This window comes from Panthera pardus, unplaced genomic scaffold, assembly GCF_024362965.1.
Source record: "Panthera pardus isolate Hobbes unplaced genomic scaffold, ASM2436296v1 HiC_scaffold_24, whole genome shotgun sequence".
NCBI classification, from domain to species: domain Eukaryota; kingdom Metazoa; phylum Chordata; class Mammalia; order Carnivora; family Felidae; genus Panthera; species Panthera pardus.
This window is the reverse complement of record NW_026526810.1, coordinates 25,923,812-25,943,208: the sequence shown is the minus strand read 5'-3', so window position 1 is coordinate 25,943,208 and position 19,397 is coordinate 25,923,812. Positions and strand designations below refer to the sequence as shown.

Genomic DNA, 19,397 nt, shown 5'->3' with positions numbered 1-19,397 from the left:
GGCCTCCAGATGGTGCTGTTGGTCCTCAAGTCCACGTCATGTAGTCAATTCTGGATTACGAGGAGAGGGACTCTGACACACACATATATTTATTTATGTATACATACACACAAATTTCCTTCGGGTGGAGCAGGGGCTGTGGCAAGTCTCTTCTGAGAAGAAAAGCTTGGGGTGAGTGGCCTGGGTATGTACGTCAAACACCCAGGAAGATCACCTGTTTATTCTGCTTTTATCTCCTATAATCTGAGTTTTTAAACAGTCCATTTTTTTTTTTAAACATTTATTTATTTTTGAGACAGAGACAGAGCATGAACAGGGGAGGGGCAGAGAGAGAGGGAGACACAGAATCGGAAGCAGGCTCCAGGCTCTGAGCCATCAGCCCAGAGCCCGACACGGGGCTCGAACTCACGGACCGTGAGATCATGACCTGAGCCGAAGTCGGACGCTTAACCGACCAAGCCACCCAGGCGCCCCTAAACAGTCCATTTTGTGTATTTAAGTGTATTTAAGTATGGGGATGCCTGGGTGGCTCGGTCGGTTAAGTGTCTGACTCTAGATTTCAGCTCAGGTCATGATCTCAAGGTTTGTGAGATTGAGCCCCATGTCAGGCTCTGTGCTGACAGCATGGAGCCTGCTTGAGATTCTCTCTCTCCCTGTCTCTGCCCCTCCCCTGCTCATGCACACACTCTCTTTCTCATAAACGTAAAAAATGGTTTTTAAATGTATTTAGGTATGAAATCCTGTTGTGTCATTTAAAATGTAAGTTTTGCTGAACAGTACAATCCCCAGATGCCTGATGTTTCATTCTGCTGCTAACTGTGGAATTTACACCTATGCTATTTTACTTTCTTTCATGTGTAGGAGATCTGTCATAACCTAGGAGTTTGCTACATTTATCTGAAACAGTTCAAAAAGGTAATTGATGGAAATGGTGGTGGTGGTTGAGTTCTCAGCTGGGGGCTTCACTGAGGGTTCGCTGAGGGTTTTGTATTATTTCTAGGAAGTGCTTGTAGAGATTTGGAGAAGTAAAAATCCAAAGTGCCATGTACATTTATCCCCATATTTATTCTTATTTTTCATCCATCTGTTTCCCCCCCCCCATATTTTAGCAACAAAATGACAAACTCTAGAACTGTTACGAGGGAATGGCAATCTAATTGCTTTTCTCTCTTCTTCTCCACCCAGTTTAATTTACTAGTATAGAAACAAATGTTCAATAAAACTTAGATACCAAAAAGTGAACCCGTAAGTCTGGAAGTGTTAAAAGTGTTAAAAGTCTTATGCTCTGACAGCAACTGATTTTAGTTTTCGAGGTCATTGGAAATGAATTTTAGTTTTAAGTGGATCTGATTTTTGAGTTTCTGTTTTTAATGTTATTTTCCATGTGAGAACTTTTATTTTTAGTGGGTTTCTTCAGGTTTCCTGGGCAGAGCTACAGTGTTATATGCTTGGCTAGGAGAGTTTTCTCCTCAGAGAATATTCCAAGCCAGTACATTTCTATTCATCAGATTATTTTGAGCCAAGGGAGAGATAGGATTGTTCTTGGGTCAGACCTGTACTTAGGAGAAGGAGAATTATATTTAGATTTTACTATAAAGCTAACAGAGCAAATATAATACTTGACATTTCTGTAAATACTTGTTGAATGTCTTAAATGAAGCCCTTTATATCTGTTAGGATATAAACTCTTCCAGAGCAAGGGGTTTGTTTTGTTAGCTCTGGTATCCCTAGTACTTAGAACAATAGATACTTGGTGGATACATGTTGAGTGAATAAATGAGAACAGTCCATTCATTCTTTTTTCAAAATATTGGTGAGGAAAATGCAGTCCACCCTGGGGAAGGTAATGCAATTGGTCAGTGGTGCAGCTGGGACTGAGTTCAGGGCAGTGCTGTCTTCTGTACTAAGACATCCCTTTGACTTATGAAGGCATGAGTCATGGGTATGAATACCAACATGGAGAAAACACTCAAAAAGGTTAATCATCTTGTATAAACTCTCCCAAGTGGCTCCAGAGGCAGACACCTCATGTTGCCAGCCCTCCTGTCAGCAAGCAGTTTTGGTATGTTTTAGTTTTTTGGATAGTGGGGGCTGTTTGCTGAGATGTGATGTGTCTGCGTTAGAAAGGGGGAGCTCTGTCTTTACGTTAGCCGTACGAAGACATCGTCCTTTCCTGTAGTGATTCGGTTCTCTTTACTCCATCAATCTTGTTAGGCGCAAGAGCAGCTGCACAATGCCCTACATCTTAACAGGCATGATTTGACTTACATAATGCTGGGGAAGATCCACCTGCTGGAGGGAGACTTGGACAAGGCCATTGAAATCTACAAGAAAGCAGTGGAGTAAGTATGTTTGTTTTCTTTAAGGCAATGAGAAGACAAATGGGAGCAGACATATGAACCCCCAAGCCTAAGATGGATTCCTGTGACTATTAGTTGTGTGAGTTAGAGTACAGTTCAGGCCAAGGTTAAAAGCTCCCTGTGGCTTGCTTACATAAAAAGACTTGTGCTTCTCCCCCGTCAGTATGGCCAGCCTAGCCTAGCTGGACAGCTCTGCTCCCCAAGGTCAGTCAGGGATCCAGGTTCTTTATTAACCCACCATTTCTTACATTGTTGTCTTCAACTGCTGGTGAAGCTGACTTAATGTAGCATCCATGTTTCAGGCTATGGTGCGGGGTGGTGGTTTGTGAGGGTGAGGTGGCCACTAGCTGCAAGGGAAGTGGGTACACATGTGCTCAGGAGGAAGGAGCACATAGATTTTGGAGTCAGCTGCTACTCTGCCATTGTGGTTTTCACTTCTATAGCAGATCTTTTTCCGGGGACATTGGGGTCAGAAATCTGACTCACTAATAAACATCTGGCCTTTATTAGCATGAAACCAATATGTTTTGTGGTGTTTTTTGTGTTTTTTTTTTAAGTTTATTAAAGAGAGAGAGTGAGTAGGGGAGAGGGAAAAGGAGAGAATCCCAAGCAGGCTCTGTTCTCCCAACACGGGGTTCGGCCCCATAAACTGAGATCATGACCTGAGCCAAAACCAGGAGTCAGATGCTTAACCAACTGAGCCACCCAGGCGTTCTCCCTACCCCCGCCCCAATATCTTGTGTTCTTAAAACATGATTAGGGTAGGCCAAACCCCTGTTGATAATGGAACTGACTGGCTTTCTCAGGATGCTGTTCCATATTTCTTCTCTAGGGACATGTACTATCTTGTCTTTTTTGTATAGGGTCTTGTTTGTTTTAAGTAGGATAAATGTAGCAAAATGTCATGTTTGTTTTGTCACTTAACAGGAAGCATGGCCACAAAGTCTATTATTCCTGATAATTAGTCTCTGAGCTAAACTTAGATTTCTGTTAATTACCTTTGCCTTCTACCATGATAGTCACTTTTCTGGCTGTATCAGTTAAACACTCTCTGAATTGTCTTCAACCACATTATCTACAAAGACATAAAAGTCCCTTGGTTTTTTAAGCTACAAAAGACTTTTGTCACCAAGAAGCTAAGTTTACAGGGATTAGAGGAAGGAGCCCATGTAGTTTTTTTTTTTGTTTTTTTTTTAAGAGAGAGCACCAGCAGGGGAGAGGGGCAGAGTGGGAGAGAGAAAACTCAAGCAGGCTCCATGCTCAGCGCAGAGCACGTTGCAGGTCTCAATCCCATGACCCTTAGGATCATGACCTAGGCCAAAATCAAGAGTCAACATTCAACTAAGCCAGCCAGGCACCCCTCCCCCAATCCATGTAGCATATTTTAAGCTTCTGTGGGGCAGGGTGGAAGCCTTGATCCCTGACTTCTGCCTTAAAAAAATTTTTTTTGTTTAAATATTTATTTATTTTCAAGAGAGAGAGTTGAGGAGGGGCAGAGAGAGAGGAAGACACAGAATCTAAAGCAGGCTCCAGACTCTGAGCTTTCAGCAGAGAGCCCGACTCGGGACTCGAACTCACAAACTACGAGATCATGATCTGAACCAAAGTTGATGCTTAACTGAACCACCAACGTGCCCCGCTGACTTCTGCCTTTTAAAGTTGGCTCTTTGAGATTAGCTCACATAAATCTTAAGGGTGATATTCTTCCAGTGGCTCATCAAGGACTGAAGTCACTAAAATTCCCAAGGGAATAAGGGGACAGCTTGAGAGTTTGGAACCTGAGAATGGAGACCATTGTCTGTGACTCATAGCTTTGGAGATGGTAGTCATGTTTTGGTGGGGAGTTCGGGGGGAGATGCCACCAGAATCATGAAAGTTATGTAGTTGGTTTGTGGGAGGGAGGTGATCAAAATGGATATTTATTATGGCAGAAAGTGAAGGGCAAATATCCATTTGAACTGAGTAAGCTCTGTTCAGCTCAACCTTCCTCTAGTTGGGGGATTTGGCCCCTCTTGTTCTGGTCTCTCCATGGGACCAGTGCTGGAGACAGTTCCTTGCCTTTTGCCATTTTCACTGTTGAAGCTGCTGATGGTCCTATAGACAGAACATCTCAGCTCAGTGTTGCTTAACTTTTGGGATAAAGGCAAGTGTCAGTGAGGGATTGGGAAAGCAAATAATCTTTTACTTAAGTCAGTGTTTAGTCCCCAAAGCCAACACTTTAGTATGTGTTTTTGTTTAATATGGAGAGCAGAGCATTAGGGCCGTTGGGATCCTAAATTACACAGAGAACCCTGCTTGCTGGCATTGTCAGTACAGTGAGACCAGAAAAAAAAAAAAAAAATCCTACAAGAGGGAACTGGCTGTCGCTGTGTTGTTTTCTAGACTGACTTGATTTATGGAGAATCGGTCTTTAATTATATCAGTATAAGCAGGACCGTCACAGAGAATATTCTATAAGTTCTTCTTAGGACTTTGGCCCTAAGGAGAAAGATCCTGAAAGGAGTCTGGATGCTAAGTCCCATTTCTTCTTGCTGAGCAATTCACCCTGTAGCCAGGGTTGAGATAACCAACTTTAGAAGGAAATTCCCAAAGGACTTCGGGAATGGTCATGGGGAGGAGGAGGCAAAAAGTGTCCACCACTGCTTGTGAGGGCACGTCAGTGTGCAGGTGTCCTGTGTGTCTTGTACGCATCTGGTTTCCCTCTGAGCACCGATCTGTGTTGCAGGTTCTCACCAGAGAATACAGAACTTCTTACGACTTTGGGATTACTCTACTTACAGGTAATGAGAACCCTTTCCTCATTCGTGCACTGGTGTTAGAAATGCTTTTGGATGTGTGTGGATTGTGGTTTCCCTGAATTTTGATTTTACTTTAACGCATCTTCCTAACGGTCATGTGAACCTTACTCTCTGCATCTGATATTTTTTATCTGCTAAAGGAAGTAATTTTCTGCATTCAAATCAGAAGCAAATAAGCCTGCTTGAGGCTACTTACCCATTTAAGGAAAGAGCATTTATGAGAAATGACCGGTCAGTGGGGCCGGCATGGTGTTGCTGGGGGGAGAAAGCCTGATGCAGGTTGGCGCTGGCCAACGGGCTTTGGGGCAGAGTCCGTTTCCACCCCTCCTTCCCAGCCGGATCTTACAGGAACGAGAAGGCAAAACACTGTCTTGAATAAGAAGTCTCCTGTCCCCTCCGTGTTTTCCTGAGCACAAATGGCATCTTTTTAGCGCCTCCACTTCTCTGTATCAGCCTGCGGATCCGAGGCCCAGGGATCCCTGAGGGTCTGTCCCTGTCCTGCCCCCATCAACTCCCCAAGTTCCCTGCTCAGCTGCTCCTCCAGCTATGCCTCTGTGGTGGCCTTTCTGGCTGTTTTGTTTTTCTTTAAAAGGAATCAGGAGCTTAACCCTAGGCCTTCCTGGCTTTGGCTTGGGAGGTTGGCCCCAGGGGAATGAGGCTAACCAGCCCCTTTCCTGCCAAGAGGCATTAGTGTGTAAAGCGTGGCAGAGGTGGTTCCTGGCAGATAGATACTTTGACCTTATCAGGGGACAAATCAACAAATAAGGGGATTTTTAGTTTCCTTTTTTTATCTGGTATCTGTAGCTGCTTTTTTTTTTTTTTTTAATCATGAGAACTCAGAACGTCAGTGTGTTTTTGTTCAGGGTGTGGTTGGCCAGACTCCTTAACTGCCATCTCCCCCTGATGTAATTCTCTGGTTTGCTTTTTCTCCAAGCTCGGCATTTACCAGAAGGCATTCGAACATCTTGGAAATGCACTGACCTATGACCCTACCAACTACAAGGTATTGCAGGCCGTCAAACCCCAGAGCCTTTACTCAGATGCTCCCACTGCTGCCAGGGGCGATCTGGCCCTAGAGAGCATTTTGGATACCTGAGAAATTACCTTTTTCTTAGAAAAGTTTTAAATAGACATGGCCCTTCTTATCTGAAGATGTTGTAAAACGTTAGCGCTCTGCTTTTGTTTTCTAAAAGAGCACGTGTTATAACAGGCCTGTAACTTCTGCAGAGAATGAGGTCGTAGTGCTGGTGAGGTTTGTGTGCTGCTTAGGGAGTGAGCAAAGCCTCCACGACTTCCATCAGAGGTCATTCTGGTGACATAACTTCTGGATTCTTAATGGACTGGCGATGACAACTCTCGTCCAGGTACGACTCTGGAGCTGAGAAGATCGTGTAGAAGATGAACATGATGGAGGGAGATGCAGCCGAACGGGTTTGATGTCAGACACAGACTCATCCTGTCTGAGAAGTCATAGAAGGCGTGTTAACTCCGTCAGCTCCCCACCTTGACACCTTTCCTTGGACAAATGCAAGGGCCAGCCTGATGACGCCTGAAGCTTGCTCACCCTGTCTGGTGGCCAAAGGAGCTGTACCTTCAGTGGTCAAAGACAGGAGTTTCTGAATTGTCTAGAGCACTTGGGGTACCACGTAGGGAGTTCAGGGGGCAGATTAAAGGCTGTTTTTCCTCAAAGGGCCTTGACTCTGAGATGTTGACTTCCTTGACCAGAAGTAGGAAACAAATGAGCCAGGTAGGGTCACTGACATTTTCTCTTTTCTTTTTCTGGACTGTGCTGGAGAAAGCCACGGTGAGGTGCAGGGACATTCCTCATCAGCATTTATCCCAGTAGCTTAAATATACCTTTTGTGTCCCTGGAAGAAGTACCCTGTTGAGTACCTACACCCAGAATGTCTGCTTCACCACTATAGCCTTTTGGGAACGGCTGAATTACAAGTTGTCCATGTCCTGTGTTTGCAGGCCATTTTGGCAGCAGGTAGCATGATGCAGACCCACGGGGACTTTGATGTTGCCCTCACCAAGTACAGAGTTGTAGCTTGTGCCGTTCCAGAAAGTCCTCCACTCTGGAACAACATCGGAATGTGTTTCTTTGGCAAGAAGAAATATGTGGCAGTGAGTGTCTCCCCACCTTACTTGTTCGTGTTCATACATGCAAGTTACTGGGTCTGCCGGGCCTACCCTGGCCTCTCATCTCGTGTCCCATCTCTCCTGCAGGCTATCAGCTGCCTGAAACGAGCCAACTACTTGGCACCCTTTGATTGGAAGATTCTGTATAACTTGGGCCTTGTCCACTTGACAATGCAGCAGTATGCGTCAGCTTTCCATTTCCTCAGCGCGGCCATCAACTTCCAGCCAAAGATGGGGGAGCTCTACATGCTCTTGGCTGGTAAGAGACACTTAGGTGGAAAACCCCCTCCGTGGTTTGTGAGGAGGGAAAATGACTTAGAATCATAAGAGGCCGGTGGTTAAATGTCCCATAGAAGCCACTGCCTCGCAGATCCCACAGGAATCTAGATTAGTGTCCTAAAGCCTGAAAAAGATGACAGAATAGCTAGTTGCTTCTAGCCTGCAGGCATTTCACTCAGAGACCCAACAGGTTAAATCAAGATCATCCCTAGTTCATCTGTTACCAGTGGTTTTCCCTTGGCTGACAATTCATTTATATAAAGAGGAGGAGTGGAGAAAAAGAGTGAGAGTCTAGCTATAAATTCCAGATACCATCTAGTGTTAAGAGCTTGGGCTTTGGGAAGGGTCCCGCTTCCACTACTTACTGGATTATTTCTAGTAGAGAGGGAAGATTATGTAATAAATAACCAGTGACTAGTAGCTATTGGTTTTGTTGTCACTATATCATTGGCCTATTATTAATGTGAGTGTTACTATAACGTTGAAGTACTGATAATATTCTTTGTGGGGGTATTTCTCCACTGGCCTTACTAAGTGTAAGCCCAAAAGCAGTTTCCTTATTCCCGTTGACAGGTGGTGGTGGTCGTTATTATTGTGGGGGAACTTATTTATTAGAGAACGGTTGCAAAAGCAAATTGAATGGTGGTTAATTGGGGGTTGCCTGAATACAAAGCGAGCTCAGTTCTGTGAACAGACAGCCCTACTGTAAGGCATGAGCCACACTTCTAACTCCCAAACTAGAGCTGGCCTTCACACTGCAGTTTGAAGGCTAAGCTGGAACTCACTGGCTCGGCCGTCGTGGGAACAAAGGCGTGCAGCCGTGGCCGCACCGTGTGTCCTGCGGCGAGTGGGTGGTCGTGTTGTGCGGTGTAGTGGGGGAGGAGTCAGGAAAGCTGGTCTAAGGGCCACATGAAGTGGGGGGCAGGCAGGAGAAGAATGCTGGGACTCTGGCCTTTTATCCTAGAGGCCAAGGTTTTCCAACCGTATTCCTCGATCTTCTCTTAAGTGTCCAGGAGAGCTAAGTGTGTAGCTTGGTGGGGAGGTCGGGTGGGCCTGGCTTTCAAAACAGCTCTGTTTTTGTTTTATACATCAGGTTTCCAGAAAATGCTGATTACAAAGGAGAGTGTGTTCTGTTGCTATACAAACGTTTATAAAGATCATGGTTGTGGGTAATGGATTCTTAAGTAGGGTGGTGTGACACAGTCAGATTTGTTTGTAAGGCAGGAAGACTCCTGGCAGCTTGGTGGCAAAGTGGATGGAGGCAGGTGGGGACATTGCTGTGGGGAAGAAATGGAAAGCCTGAAACAATTTGCATCTGAACAAGGGCAGTGTCAGTAAAGAAAAGTACAAAAAACAGGATTCGCAGGACTTGGCTACTGACTGTGGAGAGACACCATCGAAGCAGGTGACACCGGGCATCTAAGCTGAGTGACCGAAGGCGGTCATGCCAGGAGCCGAGACGGCAAAGGAGGAGTTTAGTTTGGGGGCTGAATGAACTGTGGTCTTGAAACATTCCTTTTGTTTTCCACACGGGGCTCCCCAGTCACAGTGCCCACTTTCTTTGTTGCAGTGGCTCTGACCAATCTGGAAGACCCAGAGAACGCCAAGAGAGCCTACGCGGAAGCCGTCCGCCTGGATAAGTAAGCTGCTCCGTCAGGAGTGGTACTGGGGCGGGTCGGACTCTCAGAAGCCACCAGGTGGCGCCACAGCCCAGTTGGGACGCGCGGGGCGGTTGAACAGCGGCCCAGATGCCTGCTCTGGGGGTCAGTGGGAGGGCCTGACTGCAGAAGGATGTGGTCCTTAAGCACACGGTGGCTCAGCGGGAACAGACACTGGCTCTTTCTGAGGAAATGTTTCCAGGAGCTGGCAGTGGGCTTCGGGTGCTGATAGCCATGGGCTAGCTGGAATATCAGATAGGACTCTGGACTTAGTTTAAGATCAACTTAACTCTCCTGGGATTTATTCTGCTGGCATCTGCCAGGCAGCAGGGTAGGGATCCCCTTTTCCAACCTGACCTGGTGGCCTCCGTTGAGGGCTGAGACATCACACTTGGTCCCACTACCTCTTGCTCTGCTGGTTGGGCAGTTACTTCCTTGATGCTTCTCCAAAGGTCCACGCGGCACGTGTGTTCTTACCTTGCTGTGGAATAGAGAAATGTCTATGTAACCAGTTTTTGTTTTTTGTGTAACGAGAGGGATCTCCGAATGACCACTGGTTGCAGAGCCTGAGCCCCACGGAATCCGTTTGCCACAGGTGTAACCCGTTGGTAAACCTCAACTATGCTGTGCTGCTGTACAACCAGGGCGAGAAGCAGGGTGCCCTGGCTCAGTATCAGGAGATGGAGAAGAAGGTCCACCTGCTGCAGGACAGCAGCTCTCTGGAATTTGACGCCGAGGTATGTCTTTTCTTAGCTCCTGGGAGGCTTCTGAATGAAGCCCAAATAATCCAGATATCAGGTACTCTATAGGTTTATGGCCATTTTGGCTCTGATGTTCCTGGCAGCATGAAATCTCCAATTAGGAACATCCGGAGAAAAAACTTCCCTAGAAGAAAATAGTAAGAGGAAGTTCAGGCTTACGGAGTTATGTTATTGATAATACAACTGATGTGAGGTCTCTGTCTCTTTGCAGTTTCTCCTCACTTCTCCTCATGTGGGAAAGGCAGGAGTTGAGCTCTGTAAGGCACCAAGCTTGAATTGTTAGGTTTTGAGATCCTATATGTGCTCCCTTGCCGTCCACTAAGGGCAGTCTGTATTCTCTGCTGTTTGAGAATGATTTCCTTGCAATAAATACTGTCTCTCTCAGATACTAGTACCGTTAGATAGGATTTCACCTGCACTCCCTGGTGGAAGAGGTGGGTAGGCTTCACTCTGCCGGTCCTCTCCGTGACTCTTTTTTCTTCCCATGTGGGGACAAGATGGTGGACATGGCCCAGAAGCTGGGAGCTGCCCTCCAGGTCGGGGAGGCACTGGTCTGGACGAAACCAGTTAAAGACACCAAGTCAAAGCACCGGACCACTTCAACTAGCAAAGCTGCCAGTCTCCAGCAGCCTCTGGGCTCTAATCAAGCCCTAGGACAGGCAATGTCTTCAGCAGCTGCATACGGGAAGCTCCCCTCAGGTAGGAGGCTACGCACAGCTCCATGGAATCCTCGTGGGCACAGGCTGCATGTGCCAGCGAGAGATGACAGCTTTAAGTGAGGCTGACACTTCTCAGACTCAGAACACGTCCAAGTAGTATTCCTAGAAGGGGAAGAAGCCATATGCTGGCCAAATTGGCACTTGCTTCCTTAAGGCAAGTTGTGTCGGAGGGAACAGGCTTAGTCAGAGGTTTACAGTATTCAAGTTTAGAATTACATGACAGCACCTTCTGTTCTGCTAAAGCAGTGACAATTAAAGCAAGATCGCATAAGTCAGCATGGTGCAGGTAATTAAAGATTTTTTCAGTGAGTCATTGAAGGCAAACTTGACCGTTGCTTTCTTAGCGATGGTCTAACTTCATAGCTGCAAAGATATGTCACAGTCCCTGCTGATCCTCAAAGATACAGGGTTTCTTTTTGAAATTTGACAATGTGATTTCTTCAGGAACCGTGGAACTGAGAATTCAAGCTGTTTGTTTTGTTGCTAGGTGCTGGAGGAACATCCCATCTCACAAAGCCACCATCTCTGCCTCTGGAGCCACAGCCCACTGTGGAAGCACATCCAAATGAAGCATCTGCACAAATAAGAGAAAAATAGGAGTAGGATGACCCCGGAGTATAGGTTTCTCTGGTGAGGATGTAGCAGATTAGGAAAGGTCACGCGACACAGGCAGCACGGATGCCAGTGTGTTCCCTGGGCACCAAGGACCGCAGGATGTGTTGTGATGACCCCAAGGAGCCTGAGGCCTAGCAGCCTCTCATCAGCCCCGTCAGCCGGGACCAGACAGGTCCTTTCAGAATTAAGAGCAGGGCTCACGGCTCTGTGTTTGTAGCTTCAAGAGCCAGCAGGGCACGTGATGCTGTTTGCTTCTGAAATGACTGTCATCTCCTGGATGACTTCCTCCTTCCTTTGCGGAAGGAAAGTCTGAGACAGACCTTCTACTTATTAGCTCTGTTATGATGAAGACTTGGCTTAGCTGAGATGGTCCTCAGACTGGGGGGCATGGCAGCCTCCAAGGCAAATCTTGGATTAATAATCCAGCTCTAACACTCTAAATTTAAGGGGAAAAATGATGAAAAAAACCCTCTGTATATTGAGGTTGAATATTCCAGCTGTGCTTGTCCAGGGGAATCCAGAACAAGGCCCTGTGGCTTGTCCTTGAGAGAGGTCAGAGTGTGGAGTCAGATCATGTCAGTGTGATAAGAAGTAGGAGTGAAGGGCTGGTCTGGTATCAGCACCAGCAATTAAAAGGAAAGGAAGAGCTTCTTAACTAATTTTTATTTAAGACCATCAATGATACTACTGGCCAGATGCTATCAATTCATTATATGTCCTTTTTAGAATAAAGATTATGTATCATCATCCCTTTGGGAAAAGTTGTTAACTTAGGTATAAAAATAAGAGATCACAATAAAAACTTCTTAAAAGAACCTATGATCACAGTCTTACTTCCAAAACTAGTTTGAAACTAGAGAAGGAACCTCAAGGCCAAGTTCCTGTGTAGTACGAACATAGCTTCTGCTGCAGCAGCCCCGATGGATGGTACGCCAGCAATTTGCTTGAGGGCCAGTCCCCATTTTGTACTTGAAGTGTCCTGTAATTACCATAATTTAAAGGTGAGGACACCTATTGCCAAACCAAACTATGGAGTTTTTTATGTTATGACTCGGTCTGTTTTGACATTGAAGCAGCGGCTAAGTGAGTGGGAAACTCTTCAGTTCTCGTATCTCAGAAGTAAACACCAAGGTGTCAGAAGCAATGCCCTGGCCCACGCAGCTGGTATGTGGAAGAACCAGGATTTATACCCTGAGCAGCTGAGAAAGCTCACTTTTATATCATTGTGTAGTCTCTTGTGCCCAGGAATGAAAAGGTGTTGGTGAGAAATGATTAGGGTATGAACTGAGAGATGGAGTAGAGGTGAGGGGGCTTAGAGTTTAGGAAGTGAAATCAGTAGAATACCATTGGGGACTGGATGTAGCAGGTTAAGAGGACTGTCAGAAGGGCATCCACTGCTGGGAGAGTTCCATAAACCAGGGAAGAAGAATACGGGGGACACCAGCGGAGGCTTATGGGGTCTAGTTTTAGACGTGTTTATCTTTGAGACCTCCAGATGGTGACACTAGACACTGGAATAGATTTCAGATGTGAAATCTGGCTTGAAGATCAAGGTGCAGGAGTAATTTAATTTGGGTTCTAGCTGAAAGCACAGATTTGAAAGGAGCCCCCAGGGAAAGCGAGGATGGGGGACCCGAGATGGGAAACCGTATTTAAAGGGAGAAGCAGAAGAGGCCACAGAAGAGACAGAAGCAAGTGACAGCGATAGAAGAGACAAAGCCAGGAGAGTGGTGTTGGGGAAGGCCAAGTAAGAAAAGGTTCAGGAAGGGAATGGTCACATGGAACCCTTCCAAGATACTGTCATCCCCACTCCATAAAGGAGGAAGTTGAGGTTGGGAGATGCAAAATGAATTTTCCCAGGTAAGTGGCAGGATCAGGATTTGAACTCCGATGCAGAGCTCCTGCTTTTTTAAGTGTTACCCATGCCTTCGTGGCATACCTTTTTCTTATTTTTTTTTGATATTTCTAGGCTACATGGTTCATCTGAGTTTTCTCAAATTGCCACAAACCTCAAAAAAAACCTTTCCAATGTATTTACTGAAAAAAAAATCACATATAAGTGGACCTGTGCAGTTTAAACTCAAGTTGTTCAGGGGTCAGCTGTACTAGGTTACACTTGCCCAACCTTTTGTGCATGTGGGTTTGCAGTTTCTCTCTCTGTGAGAAAGGAGCTTTTCCGATCTCTAGTTGTGGGAGTTGCTCTTGTCATAATTTTTCACAGAATTAGGAAAATGAGGCAAAGTACATGGTCACAAAATACAGACATGGTTTTAGATGGCTTGAAAGTATAGGTATGAACTAGCAATGGGAAAAGTGCCCTTTTTACTGAATAGTATTAGTACAAAACTTTGGAATATAAGATTACAGTCATTTTGTTTTTAAGGAAGAATCATTATCGGATAATGGCAGAGTAGCTCATGTTGATCAGTCCTCCACAGATAACAAGTGTAAACAAGTGGGTAAATATAAAGCACTATCTTGGTTTAATTTTTTAAAAAATACTGTGACTGGGGCAGCTGAGTGGCTCAGTTAAGCATCCGACTCTTGATTTCGGCTCAGGTCATGATCTCACGGATCATGAGATCAAGCCCCACATCGGGTTCCACACTGACAGCCAGGAGCCTGCTTGGGATTCTCTCTCTCCCTCTCTCTTGCTTAAATAAGTAAACATTAAAAAAAAAATACTGTGACTGTTCTAAGCAAAAAATTATATTGTGAGGTTTAACATAAATAAATGTAACTAAAGGAAGGGCAGGTACATGGAACTCAATGAGTGAAAAAGGTTTTTATATCTTACATGATGTGGTACAAAGTTATTCCTAATAGTTTGTGAAACGTTAAGGATGCCTAGAGCAACCGTTAAAAAGATGCAAAGAATTATAGCTAAAAAGGTGAGAGAAAAAATATTTAAAAAAATATTCAATTAACACCCTCCTCACCACTAACGGGCAGGAAAGGAAGAATAGAGGAACAAAAAAGGGAACAAAGAAATAAATAGCAAAATGTTAAATGTAAATCCAATCATGTCCACAATTACATTAAAATGTAATTAGACTAAAAAAAGTACTTGGACTAAACATTCCAGTTGAAGAGTAAAGAAAGGATAAACCCAGCTATTTGCCACTGAAAGCGAAAGGATGGAGAACGTCGTATCTCAAGCTACAGGCCTAAGTCCAGAGTGCTATACTGATGCCAGATAAAGTAGATTTCAAAACCAGGAGCATTACCAAAAATAAAGAGGGACATTTCATAAAACCGCTCAATTCAGTAGAAGAAACATATATAATATATGCACTTAACAGCATTGCTTCAAAATACATGAAGTAAAAACTGACAGAATTAAATCCCCAGTCATAGTTGGATATGCTGGCACTCCCTCTTTCTGCAGTTGTTACAATTAGGAAGTGTAAAAGTACACATGAACCACCTTGACCTAACTGACATTTAGAGAACACTAGACCCTGCACATAGTGCATTCAGCAGGACAGAGCATGTGCTGGGCCACATGACAAGGTCTCAGAGTCGAAAGACTGAAATTTACACAATATGTTGACCACAGTGAAATTCTATTAGAAATTAACAAGATATGTAGAAAACCCCTAAATATTTTGAAGCTAAACACACTAATAACTCACAAGCCAAGAAAGAAATCAAAAGAGAAAATACTTTGACAATGAAAACAAATCACAATTTGTGGGATTCAGCTAAAAGCAGTGCTTACAGGGAATCTTATAGTTGTAAATGCTTCTATTGGAAGAAAGGTAGAAAATCAGTGGTAGAGGTTCCTACCTTAAGCTAGGAAAAGAGCAAAATAAACCCGAAATAAGAGTAGACAAATATTAAAAATCTAAAAAGCCAAAAGTTTGTGGGGAAAAAAAATGACAAGGGGCACTTGGGGTGGCTCAGTCGGTTAAGTGACAGACACTTGATCTCTGCTCAGTTCATGATCTCATGGTTTGTGAGATCAAGCCCATGTCAGGCTCTGCGATGACAGTGTGGAGCCTGCTTGGGATTTTGTCTCTCCCTCTCTCCCTCTCTCCCTCTCAAAAAATAAGAAAGCAACAACAACAAAACCACAGCTAAACTAATGAAGGAAGAAAAGAGACAAATCACCAATAAGAGGGAACAGCATTACAGATAGTATGGATGAGAGAAAGATCAAGGAATATGAACAATTTTAGAACAAAACGGACAACTTGTATGCAACAGCCAAATCTGAAAAATAACTTACCGAAATTGAAATGAGGAAATGTAAAACCTTAGAAGTCCTATTTCAAGGGGCACCTGGGTGGCTCTGTTGGTTAAGCATCCAACTTCGGCTCAGGTCATGATCTCATGGTTCGTGGGTTCGAGCCTCGCATCGGGCTCTGTGCTGACAGCTCAGAGCCTGGAGCCTGTTTCAGATTCTGTGTCTCCCTCTCTCTGCCCCTCCCCCACTCGTGCTCGGTCTCCCTCTGTCTCAAAAATAAACATTAAAAAAAATTTTTTTTTAAGTCCTATTCAAGAAACTGAATTTATAAATCAAAACTTACCTGAAGCAAACTCTTGGCCCAGATGATTTAGCTGGTAAATTGTATTAAATCCAACTTGACAAAAATTTTTAGAAAATAGGAGCAAAAACTTCCCAACTTGTTTATGAAGCCAGTATAACCCTGATATCAAAACTGGACAAAGACATTACAGAATAAGGAAACTGCAGGCCATTCTGCATGAACATAGGTACCAAAGTCCTTAATATATTAGCAAATCAGTACTAGTGCATCAAATCCAGCAATATATAAAAAGGTAACTACGTACATCATGACCGAGTTGGGGTTATCCCAGGAAGTTAAACTCTTGGTTTAATATTTGAAAATCAAAGTAGTTTCATGTGTTAGCAAAATAGAAAAGTCACACAATTTCAGTAGATACAGAAAAAGCAACTTTTAAAAAGCCATCATAAAACCCCAGCAAATCAGGAATAGAAGGTGGCATCAACAACTTGACAAATGGCATCTGTGGAAAAAGGTGCAGTATCACATTTAACAGTAAAATATTGAATACTTTGCCCCCAAGAAGAGGACCAAGGTAAGGATGTCCGCTTTTACCACTTTTGTTCAACATTATACTAGAGGTTCTGGTCAGTGTTCTAAAGGCAAGAAATAAAAAGGCATAGGTAGAAAAGGGCATGGTTATTTATATAGAAAAACTTAAGGAATCCTAAAAGCAAGTAAATGAAGGTGCCACCAGTGATAACTGGATTTGGCAAGGTCAGTGTACAAAAATCAATTGTTTTCCACCAAGGAACTGTTTGAAAATGAAATTCAAAAAAAAATCCATTTACAATACTGTCAGATACTGACATGAAATACTTAGGGATGAATTTAACAAAATACATGTAAGGCCTGTACCCTGAAAACTACAAAGCACTGTAGTGAAAAAGACCAAAATAGGCCATGTTCACACACTGGGAAACTAACTCTTGTTGAGATCAAAATTCTTTCCAAATAGGTTCGTGGATTCCTAGAAGCCCAACAGGTTTTGGGGTAGAAGTTGAGAGCTGGTTCTCCAATGTGAGGGAAATACAAAAGACTCAGCACACCCAAGGCAATCTTGAACAAAGTTGGAGGACTTACCTCACTTCCAGACTTGACCAAAATAGCAATTACATGGTGCTGGCATGGGGAGGTGAGGGTGCAAATAGATCAGTGGGTCTTTTCAACAGTGCCAGAACGACTGGACAGCGGTGTAGAAAAAAGTGGATCTGATCCTAATCTGTTACCATCCACAAAAGTAACTCAAAATAGATGACGGACCTAAATGTAAAACCTAAAATTTTACAGTTCCTAGAGGAAAATAATGAGACTACAGGTAGGACAGGAATAGTCCAGTGCTTCAGACTAATAAGCCATGAAGAAAACGAGTATCAGACTACAGACTGGGAATATATTCTGGGAAAACAGTCACAAAATGTATCTGACAAAGAGTTTATATCCAGGATATATAAAGAACTCCTACAACTCAAAACGAACCACCCAATCAACAGCATATATAAAATAACCCAATTGTGGGGGGCAGGGAGTAGACATTTGCACATGTCACAAAGATACATGAATGGCCAATAAACAGAATGTTATAGATGCAAAATAAAACTGCAATGAAATGCCGCTCTGTACCCTCCAAAATGGCTACAATTAAACTGACAATTCCAAATCTTGGGGACGTTGAGAAGCCACCAGAGCTGTCCTACATCATTAGTGGGAGTAAAATGGTGTAGCCACTTTGGGGTGATGGGAACATTCTGTACCTGGATAGGCATGTGGGTTAGATGGGCACATACATTTGTCAAACCTACTCAATGGTACCCTTGAAATTTGTGTAGCTTCACTGTATGCAAATCTTTACCTATGACAAGACTCCAAAGTGAAATGTTGAATCACTGTGGTAACTTCTCAATGTTTTAAAAACAGTTCTAAAGAGACCCAGGAAATCACCTGTTCAGTTTAGTAACAGTGACAATTCTTAAACTTTTAAATATGCACCACGTACCATGCTATTTTGCACAGCATTCTCCTTTAATCGTCAAGAACCCTAAGGATACAGACTACTATACACCCCGTTTTACGGATGAGGAAAAGTAAGGCTCAGTGCAGGTAACATGCCCTGTCATACACTTGTCATCTCAACACCCCGCATAGAATTTGGATTTCTTCTGATGACTCACCTTTCCCCACTAAACTCGACAATAAAATGCAAACTCAATCTGCAAGGTAGAGCTTACCGATTTTTGGCCAGATTCTGATCTCAGTAGTGTTTTGTGTGCTGGCGCTATTCCCTGGCTTTAAATCAATTTCAAGCAAACATAAGAGTGTTAGAACATTTTTAGGAAGGCTCATTTCTCACCAGGCACCCTTTCCTAGTCCAGTGGATCTTCACCCTTCTTCATATCAAGTCATATGTGGAAACTTTTGTAAAATACAGTTTGGAGCGAAGGGTTGAGAGGCCTGAGGCCTACCTGTATCCTGCCCTGCCAGCTCACTTCCACAAAGCCTGTCCTAGGTCAGGAGTCCAGTCTTCCTTCCAAAGATTAGCTGACTCCTCTAAAGGGTGGACGTTTAGAGGGGCGCATGTACATTCCCGACTACATGCATTCAGGCACATGTAAAGATTCACAAAAAGAGTACTTGCCCCCGAGTAGGATGCATCTTGATACCTTTTGTGTTAACCACCAAATCGATTTCGTGACTATCAATACTTCAAGACTCATCTTTTGAAAAATATTGCTCTAAGGTACGCGCTGATTACACTTTATTGACAACACCAGAGCAAACTGAACTCGCATAGACCAAGGGCAGGGGCCAGTAGACACAACTTCTATAGAGACAGATGGTAAGAAAAAGTCACATGGAAAACATCTCAGTGCTCTCCAAGTTTTAGGTTTATAACGTAAACAAGGAGTTATTCCAATTCTTGGGAAAACAGAAATCTCTTCTCACTTAAGCCTTTCTAATACAAATAGGCTAGAAAGTAGGTATTTATTTTTAACCTAGGTTAGAAGCAGAGACTGATGAAATAGCAGCCAGAGATGTCCTTAATAAGCTATTTGCTTTGAGTTTCAAGCTCTAGGCTTACATTTTCTTTGGAGTAATCAAGCCTTTCCTTCTTATCCAAAGCAGGAAAGGAGAGGTCATAAATGAAGAATCTGAGGTAGCTTTGCAGTTCTAGAAGCTGCTATGAGCCAGGTATGAAATGGTCACCCCTGACCTAAGTGGGCCTGCCACCCGCTGCCATATTTATACTGTTCTTTGAACAACTGAGAAGACTCACCAAACACTTTCAAACTGTTTCACAGCGGCTTTGCTACTTGAAACTACGGTCTTCTGTCGCCTTAAACCAACAGAGGACAGACCTATATATAGCTCAGGCTCAGTGTGTGGGGCTGCCTGCCCAGTGAAAGGAAGACAAGATAACCAAACACCTGAAGAGCAGAGTAACGTACAGCTCACACCTTAGTCAAGGTCAGAATGATTCATACTTTACCTGGCTCCAGAGTGGTGGGGAAAGAAACAAAATCACAGACTTAGGA

General features: G+C 43.9%; 1 protein-coding gene across 4 annotated transcripts in view; it reads left to right on the top strand.

The window, feature by feature from the left end:
• Positions 1-12,147, top strand: part of BBS4 (Bardet-Biedl syndrome 4) — a 55,259-nt gene extending 43,112 nt beyond the window's left edge. For all 4 annotated transcript variants that reach the window (XM_019441539.2, XM_019441538.2, XM_019441542.2 and 1 more), the window contains 10 exons: positions 862-915; positions 2,215-2,342; positions 5,086-5,140; positions 6,093-6,161; positions 7,133-7,285; positions 7,388-7,559; positions 9,150-9,219; positions 9,833-9,974; positions 10,496-10,697; positions 11,205-12,147. In XM_019441539.2, coding sequence (XP_019297084.1) covers positions 862-915; positions 2,215-2,342; positions 5,086-5,140; positions 6,093-6,161; positions 7,133-7,285; positions 7,388-7,559; positions 9,150-9,219; positions 9,833-9,974; positions 10,496-10,697; positions 11,205-11,314 — 1,155 coding nt within the window. In that variant the 3' untranslated portion in view covers positions 11,315-12,147. The remainder of the gene's footprint in view (positions 1-861; positions 916-2,214; positions 2,343-5,085; positions 5,141-6,092; positions 6,162-7,132; positions 7,286-7,387; positions 7,560-9,149; positions 9,220-9,832; positions 9,975-10,495; positions 10,698-11,204) is intronic.
• The last annotated feature ends 7,250 nt before the right edge of the window (positions 12,148-19,397 follow it).